Raw genomic sequence first — 13,742 nt, 5'->3', positions numbered from 1 at the left:
CTCTGTCTTATACAGAAGTGTCTCTCTCTTTAAAAAAATGCATATACTGTATTCAAACTATCCTGTGATAACTCATAAAGAGTTACAGATTCAACACTCAACTATGACTCATATCAGATATAGTTTAAGGATTCTGACAAACATCATGTCATTCACACAGACAGCAACTTCTTTCTTAAGGAACTTCAGTACTTCATAACCAATTGTACAAGTGGAAAGATTGTGCAGAATGCTGATCTTTCACAATAATATATGCATTTTAAGTGCCTGCTTTTCCTTTCAGCTCCTCTGAAAATCATCCCTTAAAAATTTAAATTCTGTAAATCAATTTTATGTTTCTGAAAATTCATGTTTGCTGTACACATTTATTAAAATTGAGATTGTCTCATTATACCAGAGTGAAGATATTAGGGCAAAACGCCTATGTAAGCTATCCCTACAAGAAAGCCGGGCCAAAACAGCATGACATCAAAGATCTAACGATTGTTGTATGGACTCACTCAAACTAATGGATAGCACAGAATGTACAATATGTTTTATAAGGCAAGGGTAAGGAAGATAACAAAGAATTGCCTGTATATTTTGTACTTTATGGCCAAACTTGCAGTAAGTTTTATCCCAACATCCATCTATCCATTCCAAAGTGACATTATTATTTTCCATATAAAATCCTGAGAATGTTTAATCTTTTTGAAGGCTTACTCCTTAAACCTCTTTTTCTTTGCAACCACTTACATTAAAAGTTGTTTTAAGAAGACCAAGTCCATTTTTTCTTTGAAATTTAAATAATGAAAAGCCCCAGATAACATTTCCAAGACAGATAGGATTTGCATTGTATTTTCAACATACTTCTGCTAATTCTATGCCATTGGGCTACATTACAGTCTCTCTTCCCCCCCAGGTGAACACCTTTTCAGATTTGATATGTGAGATCTCACAAGTACAGTAAATGTCACTGCACTGGTTCTAGTACCCTAAAAGAAAACCACTCTGTTAGAACATTACTGGCAAATGGCACACATTTTCAGACACCAATGTCTGAGGCCATGAGGCATTTGTTCTTTTAAAATAAATGCCTCATTTTCTCCTTTTACTTCATAGAAATTCCAGCCAACACAGGGCAAAGCTTTTTTTCTCTTTAGTACATTCCTAGTGCCTTTGAAGCTACACAATGAAGAGGTCTTTGGAAATAGGAACTCCTGACACCATAGAAATATGCAAGTAGTTTGTGAAGCCAGCAATTTCATCACAAATGTTGCCAAACACCAAGGAGGGAGGTGTCCCAGTGGTGGTACGTACATTTTTGAAAATCATGTTTCACTGTAGCAGTTACTTGATAAATTTCCTCCAAACACTAAAAACTTACCAAATTAGGTGTAAATTCCTAGTGTAGATCAGGCCTAAGATAACATCTGGCCTTTTACCATCACAAACAAAATTTTTGTCTGCATATGCCAACTGTAAAATCTTTCAAATGAAATAAAAATAAAAATATTTTTCATCCTAGATAGTAGGAGACAACAGGTAATGCTATACCTTTTTTTCTTTTGGTCTTCCTGTTTAGTTCTTCATACTGAAAGTAAGATACAATGCAACACATTTTTTAAAGAGTCTGTATACATTTACAGTGTGAGCTCCTATCCGCTGCAGCCTTCAACAAGTTCCAAGGAAAGCATACAGAATATTTTAATTGTGCTGTATGCCACATCATTCAGCTTAACTGCTTTGAATGACTAATACAAAGTGGATGGTCACTGTCTTAAGTTGGTTTTTATTTTCCTTCAGATAAACCATTCGGAAAGTGTCACCCACGTCATTCCTTGTACCTGAGTCCAGAAATGAAACAAAATACATCAACCTGCAATGGTTTGTAGCGAGCCTATCTCTAGGGTTTCATAGCTTTCACACTTCAGTTAAGCCCCACCAAGCAAATGTATTTTTATACTGGAGCCAGAAAGTCTTTTGTTTTTTGGAGGTACTTGCTACCTTTCCCTTGGAACAGAGTGAGGAGACTTCCCCCTGGAGCACTGCATTTCTTAGAAAAGTATGTGTTGTAGGGACTGTAGCCACAAAAACAAAGGTGGCAGGAAAAAGCAAGTCTGTGTATGCACTGGAACATATTAACATTGCTTATAAAAATAACACTTTACAAGCTTTCTACAACTTCTGTAATCTCAAATTTTGTTTTCTTTACATGTGACTACCTATGGGTAAGTTCCAGAACTTGTGGACTTGCACAGAAAAGTTTCTTCCTCCTCCTCATCCCCTCACTATTTTTATCTTGTCATGTTAGTGATTCTATGGTTAGGGTTAGCAAATGTAGCATTTTTAGGTAAACATGGAGATGCTGGAATCCTAAATGGATAAACAGTGGAGTTCTGATACTAGACTATTTTAAAAGAAAAACATTTTGCATCTCACCTATTTATAGATGTTATGAAGAGCTGTATTAGAGGTGGAATGACAAACTATATCCTCTGAGATGTAGTCTGGAATAACCACTCAGATTTGCAGGAGTGTGAAATAAGAGCTGTTAAAAAGGTGTAGGCCCTAGTTTTATTATAACTCTAGTGACATGATGTCATATTAACTTTTATATGAGAGAAGAATACTGTGTATTAAATAATATATGGTATACGAATGAAGCGTATTTTAAGTAAACTGTTGTTAATACCAGAAGATCATTTTATGCAGGCTTCTTCTACGAAAGAGAAAAAGTAAAGGAAAATGTATTGTTTCAGAAGTGGCAGGTACTGTACTTTTACCATGAGGGAAACATAATTATTCACTTCGTAGGTGAGAGCTGAAAATGAAGTCTAGAATAAGGAACTTTCATGCAACTTACCTGTGGAAAGTTAGAAGAAAACAAAATTGGAACGGGTCCTATTTGTTTATGATATAAACATTTCAATGTATATAGGGTTGCCAACCCTTCTCCTTTCTCTTGGAGTCTCCTGGAATCGCACCCTGTCTGCCAGAGGCTACTTCAGACAAACCAGGAGATTTTGGGCACTAACAGTCTAGTGCAGCAGTGGAGCTAAGGAAGATTCCCTTACTTACCTTGGCTCCACACCACTCCCAAAAGTGGCCAGCTCTGTTCCTTCAGCTCCCGGGATAAGGGTCACTGTACATTGCCCCCTCCTTGAGCACCAACTCCTCAGCTTCCATTGGCCAGGAACTGTGGAGACAGTGCCTGTAGACAGTGGCACACAGAGACTTCATGCCCTCCGCCTCCCAACTCCGGAGCAGCTGCCAGAGGTAAGCATCTTTTACTTTTGAAAGCTGCCCAAAGTAAGCATCAACTACCTCCCAGATCCTGCGCTCCCTCCCTCACTCCAACCCACTGCCCCAGGCCCGAGCCTGCATCCAAACTCCCTCCCAGAGCCCAACCCGTCACCCCCTCTCATAACCAAACTCTCCCAGAGCCTGCAGTCTTCATCTCCTCCCTAACCCTCTGCCCCAGCCTGGTGAAAGTGAGTGAGGGTGGGGGGAGAGCAAGCGATGGAAAGAGGATGAGGTGAGTGCGGGTGGGGCTTCAGAGAAGGGGCGGGGCAAGGACATGACCTCAGGGAAGGGACAGTGAAGGGGGAGGGGCAAGGGTTTGTGGGATTAGACAGATACCCTAATGTATGAAGAAACCTGCATTCTCTTCAGTAGTAGAGCTCTTGTGAGACCTGCATCAGAGAATTTTCAGGTTTCACCTGGTCCCTGATCTTTCTAAGGAAATACAATCTGAAAGCATACCAACAATTTGCCTGTTTGATTACCATAGGTTGTTGCTGTCCCATAACTGCTCTCAGGTTCAGTTTATGAGGCTGATCATGGACTTGTGGTCTTGCTGCTGTATGTTACAGGAACTGTGGGGTGCTAGATGCTGTTGGACATAAAGCCTGTGATTTTGTGTTGAAGTGTCACTGTTGTATATCCCAAGGTGATGTGGTTATGCTAGATTTATTTTTTCTTTTTGAATTCAGTGGTGTGGCAGCAGGAATTTTTCCTGTCTTGTAACCTCTCATATACATCTTTTTTTCCTTGTCTATTTATTTTCCTATGTACACAATGAAGCTGCCAATGGTTATTCAGACAAAGTTACTAATTTACCTCTTTGTGCCTGAGTAACAGTTCTTGTTTACCAGTCTTGCTCTGGGCTACATTGTGAAGGTTGTCCATTTATTACGTGTTCAAGACTCCCTGTAACTGTCTTGTGTTGAATGAGTGTGTGATCTTGGTACATGATTTGACCTGCATAACCTATAGATACGTCAAACACAAGTAAATAAAGTTGGAACCATTTGAACTACTGGGCATACAGAATCTAATGGATAATTATTGTTAATTCACACCAAGGCATTTACTGATGTACATTTTTCAGAAGAAACTACTGTTTATTTACAGCAGGAACTAAAGAAGCCGAATCTAGTTAGTTTAGCCAGCAGAGATGTAAGAGGTTACATAGGAAGATGTCTGATAGGAGACAGCTTGTTGTTGTGGCAAAACAAAGCAGAATCCAATGGCAGTAAATCAGAGTATGTATACGGTGAATTATTTAAAAATGAGGGTAATTATTAACTAGGATGTGACAAATCCTCTATTATTAGATGTTTTTCTAAAAGGAATGCTGGCACTCAACCAGAAATTGTGGGCTTGATGTTAGAATCAGTTGGTGAAATTCTATAGCTTGCATTATAAAGCTCAGACCAGGTATTGTAATGGTTTCTTAAAATGTGTGACTTAACATGGAAGTGGTAAAGTGTCCTCCAGAATAAATCACTGTTACAGTATCATTACAAGAAGTACTGAGCTGGAACACATGTTAAAATAATTTTTTTAGACAATAAGAAATAATACTAAAATCATGCTTATGCATTTGGGTAGAAAGAGGAGCAGAAATGGAAAGAAATTTTGTAGCAAAGTCTTCAGCTCTCAGTCCTTGACTAAATCATAGAGATGGAAGAAACCTTGAGAGGTTATCACATCCAGCGAGAAATCTGAAACAGCAATTGCTCCAAAATGTAAACCCACACAGACAGAACAGAGGAGGTGAAGGAAAGACTGTTACACAGCAAAGGAACTTAGAGCATAAAATAATGAAACACAACAACATCTGTCCTTGCAGTTAGGTCTCACAAAAGAGAATAAATATGAGGCATTAAACGTTAACACTAAAACTTCCCTACAAGTCAGAGTGACTGAAGAGACAACGAACACCTGGATATTTTTCTAGTCATTTTGGTGACAAAAAAAAATTAATCGCTAATATCGAACATGTTCACAGAGCTTCACATAGACATACAGTCGTTGAGCTACTCTTGAAGAAGCTGACTGTGCAAACAGCTTCATTGAGAACTTGTTTTAGAACAGGTGGCTACTTTTTGTATGTTTTTGGGGGGGGGGGCAAGTCGGGCTTTCCTGTGTATAATACAAGCAGTCCAAACTGCTTATGGTGCAACTGCCTGCACTTAGATGACTAGCCTGATGTTTTTTCTAGTCAGTATGTAACCCACACATCTTCTGGGTGTGGTGTACTTTCCCATTTAGTGGCACTTACACCACTTACACAGAGAAAGAATGAGTGAGCTCTACAGCCTTACCTGAGAGCCGGCTAGCTTTTAGTTCAGGTGATATGGTTCCAGGTTCAGTCCTATCTATCAGCGTTACAATTGCACAAGAACTGTTGCTGCAAATTCCTGTATACACTGCTACCATTCCAAGCCATAATCCGAGACAAAAGTTTCCAAAAGTGTGAAGAGCTGTTCCCCTATAGCACACTCTGGCAATGACCAACGAAACAGAAACTCCTCTTGGAGTTTTTTGTCATTTTCAAATTTTATGTGTGTCAGCCTCTGAGTAGCACCTGATACATTTGTTATTTCATTAAGTTGAATGGGGGGGAGAAAAGGACTTCACTTGATTTTAGCAATCACTTGTTCAGTGTCGTCATTTGCCATATTTGCCTGGCAATAGTGTCGTTAGACAGGGGAATCAAATCAAGTTGAATCACTGCACCTTGCCCCAACATAATCAAAACCATTTTCTTGGCACGTGGCAAAAAAACCTTTTCTCCAATAGTGTGTGGTTTCCCAGTTTTAGTTATCCAATGTGACACATCAAAAGATGCCTCAAGGGTTTTCTCATTTGTGGGAGCTGCTGTTCTCAGTACTGTTTTCTGGCCCTGTAGCGCACTCAGTTTTTGCTTAAAAAAAAAATCAAGTGGTTTTGTTTGAAGAGAACTGTGCCATATCTGCAAGTGCCATAACATTTTAGAAGGTCTTAAGCTATCCTTTGCCGGAACTTCAGTATACACCAGACACTGTGGTCGTGGGTACTTCTCAAAATCAGTCCATGTAAATCCATATTCCAAATGTTTCACATCATATTTGTGGTATCTTGGTTTTTTACTGCTGTTAGAATCCTTTCTGTCAATCCTTCTTTGGCTGTGAGTGGCAATCAGCTCCCCACTTTTCTCCAATTTTCTTCAGAAAACGATCCTTTGCTAAATGTGTATCTGCAGTAAATTTTCAAACTGGCTTCAACTGCAACATGCTCAATCAGTTCCTAGATAATCGTTTCAGAGTTCTGAGAGGCATATGCCTGAGAAAAGAAGTGGTGAATAGGGCCAGCATTACAGGGTGGCAAGCAAGGCAATTGCCCAGTGCCTCACACTATAGGGGATCCCTTGAAGCTAAGTTACTCAAGCTTTGGGTTCAGCCCTGCATGGGCGGCTAGGCACCAGCTTCAACTTTCTGCCCTGGGCCCTGGCAAATCTAACACCATCCCTGGCAACCTCCTTAAAATGAGCTCATGACCCACTCTTTGTGAACTGCTGATCCAAACTATTTTTAAAAGCCTCGAAAGCCTGAGAATTCACACCTCCTGAGGCAATTTGCTCCAATGCTTAAGTCCCTTGATAGGAAGTGTTTCCTAACGTATAGTCCTAACCTCCCATGCTGCAAATCAAACCCGTCAATTCTTATCCTAGCCACTGAGGTTAACAAGAACAATTTTCCACCCTTCTCCTTGTAAAAACTTTTTATGTGCTTGGAAACTGTTGTCATGTACCCTCTCAGCCTTCTCTCCAGACTAAACAAGCCCATTTTGTTAAATCTTTCACTGTCGGTCATGTTTGCTTAGACCTTTAATCTTTTTTGTTACTGTCCATTGAACTTTTTCCAATTTGTCCACATCTTTCCTGAAATGTAGCTTCTGAAATGGAAACATTATTCCAGTTGAGGCCTTATCAGTGCAAAGTAAAGTGGAAGACTTACTTCTTGCATCTTACTGAGAATACCACTGCTAATCCATCTCAGAATTATGTTCGCTTTTTTTTCCTGCAACAGTGTTTTAATGTTGATTTATTTTTAGCTTGTGATTCACTATGCTTCCTAGAGCTGTGTCTACACTCACATGTTTTGTCACCAAAAATTGCCATTTGGTGACAAAACAGAGTGTTCACACTTCACTGCAACTTTTGTCAGGGAAAACATCCCGTTTCAGTGACAAAACACTTTCACCTTTGCGAGAGACTTTTCTTTTCTTTTCCCCTCCCTTTATTGTAAAATGCCAGTATGGATTCTGCTGTTTGTTTTGTCAAGAAAACTGGCTTCTGCCAGTATCCCACAATGCCAGCCCTGATAGCTGTGCTTACTGTTTTGTGATCTCTGCTGCCCTGCAACCATGCTCTCCTCCCCTTTCAAAGCTCCAGGAAGTGTCTGACAGCTGAGCAAGGGGAACAAACAAAAAACAAATAATTGGAGTGCTCCTGTTCTGCCCTGCTAGGAACACAGCAGCAGGCAGACTGCATGGAAAGCTCACAGAGCTATGTGGGAATGCCAAGATGCTCAGGAAGCAACTTTGCCTTCCCATAACACTGAACTGTGGGATGCTTACCCATGTTGCTTTGCTCTGTCTGTTGTCAAGGTGCTAGCAACATGGCCATGAAATGCCAACAATGGGAGGCAGAAAAACCGATTTGACCAGTTTTTCACTTTTGGCAACATTTGCATATCGACTGCACTTTTGTCACCAAACCTTCATAGTGTTCCCAGAGCCTAGATCCTTCATTGGACTACTTCTTCCTAGGAGTCATTTCCCATTTTATACGTGTGCAATTAACTGTTCCTTCCTAAGTGGATTACTTTGCATTTGTCCTTATTGAATTTCATCCTATAGATTGCACCTCTCTTGTCTGGGACTCTCTGGTCTGGCAACATGTGTGGTCCAGCAGGCCCATGGATGTTGCTGGACCAGAGAGCACCTGGACCAGAGAACCCCAGCAATTGTGTGTCCAGAGACCTGGAGAGGAGCCAGGGCTGGCAGCGCAGCCTGCCCAGAGGTTTAGAGCTTGGCATTCGGAGCCAGCCCAGCCCTGGCGGGGGTGTGGAGCCTAGCGTCTGGATCCAGGGCCAGACCAGCAGTGCAGTCCCAATGGGGGCAGTGGCCCAGGGGCAGGGATCCTGGCAACCAGAGCTGGCGAGCAGAAGGGAAGCCAAAATGGCGTCCAGACCAGCAGTGGAGCCGGATGGAAGCATGGTGCCCAGAGGGGAGCCCGACCGGGTCTGCTGCTGATGCCAATGGCGTGCGAATTAGCCACCCCAAGAGTGACACTGAGGGTATGTCTACACTACCCTCCTAGTTTGAACTAGCGGGGTAATGTAGGCATACCGCACTTGCAAATGAAGCCCGGGATTTGACTTCATTTGCATAAACTGGGCGCCACCATTTTTAAATCCCTGCTCGTTCGAACCCCGTGCCGCGCGGCTACATGCGGCACGAACTAGGTAGTTCGGACTAGGCTTCCTAGTCCGAACTACCGTTACTCCTCATTCCACGAGGAGTAACGGTAGTTCAGACTAGGAAGCCTAGTCCGAACTACCTAGTTCGTGCCGCGTGTAGCCGCGCGGCACGGGGTTCGAGCGAGCAGGGATTTAAAAATGGCGGCGCCCAGTTTATGCAAATGAAGCCCGAGAAATTCAAATCCCGGGCTTCATTTGCAAGTGCGGTATGCCTACATTACCCTCCTAGTTCAAACTAGGAGGGTAGTGTAGACATACCCTGACTGAAGCGCTGGTGTGGACAGTGCTATGTCAATGTGAAAGCTTTTCCCAACAACATACCAACATACTCATTGGAGATGTATTAATTAAGTTGACGGGAGACCTCTCTCCTGTCATCTTAGAACTGCTGTACTAGAGAAGTTACAGTGGCACAGCTGCATTGGTGCAACTGCACTTCTGTAAGCTCTCTAATGTAGCCATAGCCTCAGTTAGACAAGATGCTAAACCTCTACACAAGTACGTGTTTAACATGAAGCACACAGTGGGCCTACTCACTGACTTAAATGCGTATTTCCCTGAGTCAGTGTCAGAGTATATAGCTCCTTGCAAGCTTGAGCCCTAAGTGCTGTTCTGCATAAGGAACAAATATAAGCAAACTTCTGGAATCAAAATTCTTGCTCTTACCATTGTCAAATTTTACCCATGAGAAATTAACCCCACCCGTGTTATTTTTCTGCACTTTAATTCTGTTAAAACCATAATTAATTTCTGAGTGAACTTCAGAATGATTGATGCCTGCAAGAATTTTGTGAATGGCATTTAGTTTGCAGTATGTGGTTCTTGTTTGAATAAAATGCATTATTTAAAAATCTACCTGTTGTTTTGCAGAGAGCAGAAAGACAAACACGAATGATGGACTCAGCCCAGTATGCAGAATTTTGTGAAAGTCGCCAGTTAAGCTTTTGTAAGTACTGTTATATAACACCTGTATAGTATAGAGGTGTGTAGTTATTTTATGTACACTGCAGAACCTTCCATTTATTTATTGAATATGTATTTATTTAATCTGCGAAAGAGTGTGTTAGGTTCTCTGACCTCATAACTGCTAAGTGATGCTAATTTATTCTGCTGTATTGAGATCAGGCAGACTATTTTATTTATTTTTATATTTTACAGATTTCATATAAGAAAAATACTCTGGTGCTGAGTGCTAATATAACATAAACGCACACATACATAAAATTTCAATCGGCTTATGTGTTAAAACAACCGTGTCTGTTTACAGCTTACGTCAGCATTATTACACACAGCTGATTAATGAAGTGTACCCTCCAGGTTGTGATTACTCCTGAAGGCATCTAAAATGATCTAATGGTAGCAAATTTTCCTTTTTATTTCTGCATCCATAGACATACAAAGAACATAGTAAAGAGTCTTTTTTCTATTTTAAGCCATAGTCTTCTGCTGTGGACTTTATTCAGCATTAGCCAAATTCATCAGAGCACGCAATTCCAAGACAAATAATATGATGACAGTATTAGGGCTTTACTAACTCTGAAGACAAGCTTACTAGTAGTCATATGGGCTGCAGCTATAATGGGTTATAAATTAATGGGTTTGATCATGTAGCAAAATATCATTACAGAAGCAGTTATGTGATGATTAAGGCTTTAGGTTAAAGGTCAGAGAGAAAGTGAGGTGAAAGAGCCAGTAAAGCATGACAAAATAGCACATGACCCTCACAATACAAAATTGAACACAATGGTGTCTTTAAATGAGAGATGTGTATCTTGTTCTTTATAACCAGGCATTTGAATTGGGTACATGAGTGATTCATTTATGTATCATAAAGTACAAATCCATGACACATCCAAAAGAGCACTCTGTGTAAATGTCAGCAAATGTAGGAAAACATATTTTTAAGCATTTATTCTTTTTCTTATTCAGTATGCTTTGAAAGCTGAGCTGTGATTGAGCATCACACATCTGTGAGCCATTAGGTAAATGGTCCTTCAGACTGGATTATTTCATCCAATGAGGGGTTAGTGATAATGCCATTTTTAAACCTAAAAATTATAATCAGAACTCAGCACAAAATAGAAGTCTTCAGTTTACAAAATAACATTGAATGCTGATGAACTGAAGATCATAGTTATTTTTTAAATGATCTGATGGATACTATTTCTACATTTTTGAATAACCATAGCCTCATTTCCCCCTCACAATTAATATCAATCAAGTTGTTAGTTGATATCAATGGGGTTTTACTGATGCAATACCAGTGAAAAGAAGCATATTCACGATTTTACCTAGCATAAAGCAAACCAGATAATATACAGGCAGTCCCCAGGTTATGTACAAGATAGGGACTGTAGGTTTGTTCTTAAGTTGAATTTGTATGTAAGTCGGAACTGGTACATATTGTAGGGGAAACTCTAGCCAAACATTTCTCCAGAGCTCAGTTTTATTCTCCCACACCTCACTTCCCTCAGTCCTTTATTCTCAAGCTGAGGTGTCTGCTGAGAAAAGCCGCTCCACGTCTCCCTGGTCTGCTGGGAGGGGCGCTAGCTTCGCGTCTCTCTGGTCTGCTGGGGGGAAGCAGCTAGTGCGGGGTTGCCTCACCCCGTTTGTAAGTAGGGATCCGTTGTAAGTCGGATCCATGTAACCCGGGGACTGCCTATAGTTAAGATGCTAAATGGCACATGGCCTTTTATTATAAATTAAGACAAATTACTTTTTCTTTGATTCCCTTAGTTGTAGTAGAAATTGAATTTAAAATTTGCAGTGTTTTTAAAATAGACCCATATTACTGCAAGGTATGTTAAACGACTGTTTTTCTGAAAAAACTCTGTAGTGTAGACATGGCCTGAGACTAGTCGCACCAAAGGCACTGAGGACTTCTTCCTCGCTACGTTTTTTTTTTTTTACTTTCTCTGGCCATTGATCTACATAAGACCATAACAATGGCTATACTGGGTCAGATCAAAGGTCCATCTACCCTATTAACCTGTCTTCCAACAGTAGCCAATGCCAGGTGTTCCTGCGGGAATGAACACTCTCGATTGATCACTCTCTCCTTAACAGCATTTTATCTTTCCTTTGTCCTTTCCTGATTCTCCTCTTAATTTTCCTGCCATTCCTTCAGTGTCACTTTTGGCCTTCCCACCTCCTCCCTACTTTGAGCAAGCCCCACACAGCACTCTGCCTTTGCCCATCTCTTCTTTTTTTCTTTGCCTTTCCTGAAGTATGTTAAGAGAGTGTGAGATCATACAGAGATTTCCGTGTTGATGATTTATAGATCTACACAGCTGTCCCTTGTATTTCCCTCTGCCTATGAGCACATTTCAGACATATCCAGCGAATCATACTGAATACCTTGTCGTCATCTAAAACCTTAACATAGTTAAAACTCAGCTCCTTAATTTTCCTTCTAAATCACTTCCACCTTTCTTCATTGCTGTCAAAAACACTGTTATCCTTCTCACTCAGATTGCAGACTCAGTCCTCTTGGATTCCTATATTTATTGCCATTCATCCAATGGGTGACACAAGTCTATTTTTTAGTTTTCTCATAATATATAGTAAATCCAGTCTTTCCTTTCTGTCCCAACTGCAATCTCCTGCATTGATTCCTGCATCTTTTTTTTCTCTCTCTCCTTCATGATGGTCAAAGCCTTCCCTTATAGGCTACCCAAAATGCTGCCTGTGAAATTATCCTCTTTTCCCATTAATCTGACTCAATCCTTGTTTGAATCTTTCCACTGGCTAGTTCTTGTCTTTCACATCAAGTTCAATTTTAGGGTTTGACTTTCAGATGTAGAATTAAGCAAATAAGAATGTAAATCTATTGCTAACCTTAACTTCTGTCCATCTGTTCATTGTTTTGGACTGATAGCCAAGAAAGCTTCCAAGTTTCGTGATTGGTTGGACTGCAGCAGCATGGAAATAAAACCAAATGCAGTTGCCATGGAGATTTTGGCATATTTAGCATATGAGACTGTGGCACAGGTAAGGGAATGAGCTGTACCTGTTGTGATACAGCAGAAGAAACATAACTAGTAATCTTAAACATCTTTCAAGTAGTCTCAGCAAATACTTCACACTGTATTAATGTTTCTTAAACATGTGTTTGACCTTTTAAGGGACTGTTTCCTGTTTTCTTTCTAACTTTCATGGAATCTGCTGTATCTGAACTTTTGTACTGTACCATGCTTATTGCTCTGGTGTGTAAGTGGCGCTTTTGGCTAATGGTTATAGCAAAAGATTAGCAGCCACTAGGCCACTGAAACCACTCACATGCGTTCTGGCAATTCACTTGGCAAGTCATCCCAATTGTAAATAAAAGAATTTTTGGAAGCTAAGAGACAAGTCTTTTTACCTATACAAATTACTCAATACATTTGTAAAACGTAATGAGACAGTGGTTCTGCGAGTGCTGATCCCAATGTGTATTCCACATGTGCCAAAGTCCAGAGGTCCTTTGGCCTACCTATGTGCCATTGCCCTCTAAGCATGAGCTTGGAAGCAGAGTCCCACACAGGTCTATTTCTGAGAGAAGAGATCTCTCCCCAACCCCATCAGTGTTGGGCAAACCTTCACTCACACATCCCCCTGGCTCCGAATTGCTTAAGGCACCAGGCAGGCAGGAGAGTGAAACACAGGAGAAGGAGGATCTGTCAGTTCTGTTGATTGCTCTGACTTATAAACGTAAAGACCAGCAACCATTGGCTCCATCTAAGAATGCTGCACCTGATCTATGACTGTCCTGGCCCACCCTTCTTAGTGTCAACCACTTGAAACAGACATCAGAATTGTAATAATAGAATCATAGGTCTGGAAGAGACCTCAGGAGATCATCAAGTCCAGCCCCCTTCCCAAAGCAGGACTAACCCTAATTAAATCAACCCAGCCGGGCTTTGTCAAGTGGAGACTTAAAAACATCTAAGGATGGAGATTCTGCCACCTACC

At 40.8% G+C, this 13,742-nt stretch overlaps 1 protein-coding gene across 5 annotated transcripts in view; it reads left to right on the top strand.

Annotated features, from left to right (window-relative positions):
* The window catches only part of SUPT3H (SPT3 homolog, SAGA and STAGA complex component), a 423,379-nt gene that overhangs the window by 316,872 nt on the left and 92,765 nt on the right, over positions 1 to 13,742 (top strand). For all 5 annotated transcript variants that reach the window (XM_075923378.2, XM_006120667.5, XM_025183404.3 and 2 more), the window contains exons 7-8: positions 9,663 to 9,738; positions 12,670 to 12,782. In XM_075923378.2, coding sequence (XP_075779493.1) covers positions 9,663 to 9,738; positions 12,670 to 12,782 — 189 coding nt within the window. The remainder of the gene's footprint in view (positions 1 to 9,662; positions 9,739 to 12,669; positions 12,783 to 13,742) is intronic.

This window comes from Pelodiscus sinensis, chromosome 3, assembly GCF_052426305.1.
Source record: "Pelodiscus sinensis isolate ZL-2025 chromosome 3, ASM5242630v1, whole genome shotgun sequence".
Lineage (NCBI taxonomy): Eukaryota > Metazoa > Chordata > Testudines > Trionychidae > Pelodiscus > Pelodiscus sinensis.
The sequence above is the reverse complement of the archived record's forward strand: the minus strand, read 5'-3'. Positions and strand labels throughout refer to the sequence as shown.